The sequence below is a fragment of the Panthera uncia genome, chromosome B4 (assembly GCF_023721935.1).
Source record: "Panthera uncia isolate 11264 chromosome B4, Puncia_PCG_1.0, whole genome shotgun sequence".
Lineage (NCBI taxonomy): Eukaryota > Metazoa > Chordata > Mammalia > Carnivora > Felidae > Panthera > Panthera uncia.
Genome location: NC_064809.1, coordinates 128,651,972 through 128,654,458, shown reverse-complemented (window position 1 = coordinate 128,654,458; position 2,487 = coordinate 128,651,972). Strand labels below are relative to the sequence as shown.

Here is a 2,487-nt window from a genome sequence, read left to right as displayed (position 1 = left end):
GGGGGGGCCCCGCCGGGCGGGGGCGCGGCGGCCCCGGCGGCCCCCAAGCCCTGCATCATGCACGTGAACGGCTTCCTGGGCGCCTTCCTGTTCTCGGTGGAGACGCAGACGACCATCGGCTACGGGTTCCGGTGCGTGACGGAGGAGTGCCCGCTGGCGGTCATCGCCGTGGTGGTCCAGTCCATCGTGGGCTGCGTCATCGACTCCTTCATGATCGGCACCATCATGGCCAAGATGGCCCGGCCCAAGAAGCGGGCGCAGACGCTGCTGTTCAGCCACCACGCGGTCATCTCGGTGCGCGACGGCAAGCTGTGCCTGATGTGGCGCGTGGGCAACCTGCGCAAGAGCCACATCGTGGAGGCCCACGTGCGGGCCCAGCTCATCAAGCCCTACATGACCCAGGAGGGCGAGTACCTGCCGCTGGACCAGCGGGACCTCAACGTGGGCTACGACATCGGCCTGGACCGCATCTTCCTGGTGTCGCCCATCATCATCGTCCACGAGATCGACGAGGACAGCCCGCTCTACGGCATGGGCAAGGAGGAGCTGGAGTCGGAGGACTTTGAGATCGTGGTCATCCTCGAGGGCATGGTGGAGGCCACCGCCATGACCACCCAGGCCCGCAGCTCCTACCTGGCCAGCGAGATCCTGTGGGGCCACCGCTTCGAGCCCGTGGTCTTCGAGGAGAAGAGCCACTATAAGGTGGACTACTCGCGCTTCCACAAGACCTACGAGGTGGCCGGCACGCCCTGCTGCTCGGCCCGGGAGCTGCAGGAGAGCAAGATCACCGTGCTGCCTGCCCCGCCGCCCCCGCCCAGTGCCTTCTGCTACGAGAACGAGCTGGCCCTCATGAGCCAGGAGGAGGAGGTGATGGAGGAGGAGGCCGCGGCCGCCGCGGCCGTGGCCGCAGGCCTGGGGCTGGAGGCGGGCTCCAAGGAGGAGGCGGGCATCATCCGAATGCTGGAGTTTGGCAGCCACCTGGATCTGGAGCGCATGCAAGCCACCCTCCCGCTGGACAACATCTCCTACCGCAGGGAGTCCGCCATCTGACCTCCAGGCCCCGCCCTCGTCACTTCCCACAGGAGCCTCTGCCCCGCCCCCCCCGGGGGGAGGGGTGGGACGCCAGGACACGCCCCTCCACGCTCAGGACAGAGCCGACCCTGGCTCCGTGGACCTTCTGGAGGGAGGTGGGGGCTTCAAAGACTGGGGAACCCCTCCCTATCGACTCCAGAGCCCCGGCCTGGGAAGGGCCCAGGACACCCTCTGCCCTGTCAGCCGACCCGCTGGCGTCTCGGGGACCCCAGACCCACCACCCTTTTCCCACCGACACTTCAAGGACGTGCCCCCTTTGCTCTCAGAACCTTGGGGAAGGCGGCTGGACTGCTGGGGGGTGGGCATCATGGGGTTCTGGGGTGGGCAGGGGTTAGTGCTGGGGGGAGGGAGGGCGGGGGTGCGTTTCTTTTGCATGACTGTGACCTGTTGCTCTTGCCTTTCTTTTGTAAATACCTATAAATGCAGAGTTGGAGGCACCGAATCCACCTTCTGCCATTTGTACCTGCAGGACAAGGAGGTGCGGTCCCTCTCGGGGAACCCCTCTCCCACCCCTCCCTGCCCGTCAAGCCTAGCCCCTTCCCCCTGCCCCGCTAGCTGGCTGGTCCCCAAAGCCAGCCATCTTGGCCCCTGGATGGTGTCGGGTTTGGGCGCAGAGGTGGGACCCCAAGGGGCAGGATGAGGACCGTCCCCACCCCCACCCCCGTGGTCCCTCCGGGTCCCCGGGGTCCGGCCCAGATTGACAATGGAGTTTGTAACTATATATTTTTAATAAAGTATATGGTCCACTAGGGGTAGGCTGGCTGGAGATGGAAAGCTGGGAAGAAGAGTTAGAGAGAGAGAGGCCGAAATGATGTGAGTGTGTCTGTGTGTGGTACGTGTGTCCCTTTCTGAGACACTGACCCCTGGAGGGAACTGTATCACCTGCCATTCTCCTTCTTGGGAGCCAATGGGAAAGATCCCGAGAGGGCTTCAGAGGACCTGGGCTTGGGTCGGAGCTTCGCTACCTCCTAGCTGTGTGGCGGCTAGCAAGTTACCCGGATGCTCTTGGCCTCGGTTTCATCATCTGCAGCGTGGGACGAACCATCGCTCCCTCCCAAGAGATGACGGGCAGGAAAGCCCTGGGTGGATGTCAGCTGACCCTTTGCAGCTCGGGGAAGAGCCTGCATCTACACAGCGCACACACGCACACACCCCAGGCTGGGCTGGTGAATTTGGCCTCGGGACCCTGGTGGGAAGGGCTCTAGGGGGCAGCTGGGAAACCCGGTCTTAGTCCGACTCAGTCTCTGTCTCACTGTGGGTGGGACCTTGGGTAAGTTCCTTCCTTTCTCCGGGTCTCAGTTAGCCTGAGCTCTACAGCGAGCCACCCCTCAAACCTAGACGACGGTGCTTTATTCTTCCTCGAGGTTCTGCGGGTGGGCTGGGTGCTGCCTTGTC

General features: G+C 64.1%; 1 protein-coding gene across 1 annotated transcript in view; it reads left to right on the top strand.

Annotated features, from left to right (window-relative positions):
* KCNJ4 (potassium inwardly rectifying channel subfamily J member 4) overlaps positions 1–1,837 on the top strand; it is a 2,689-nt gene extending 852 nt beyond the window's left edge. The window contains exon 2 of the mRNA XM_049626381.1: positions 14–1,837. Coding sequence (XP_049482338.1) covers positions 14–1,050 — 1,037 coding nt within the window. The 3' untranslated portion in view covers positions 1,051–1,837. The remainder of the gene's footprint in view (positions 1–13) is intronic.
* The last annotated feature ends 650 nt before the right edge of the window (positions 1,838–2,487 follow it).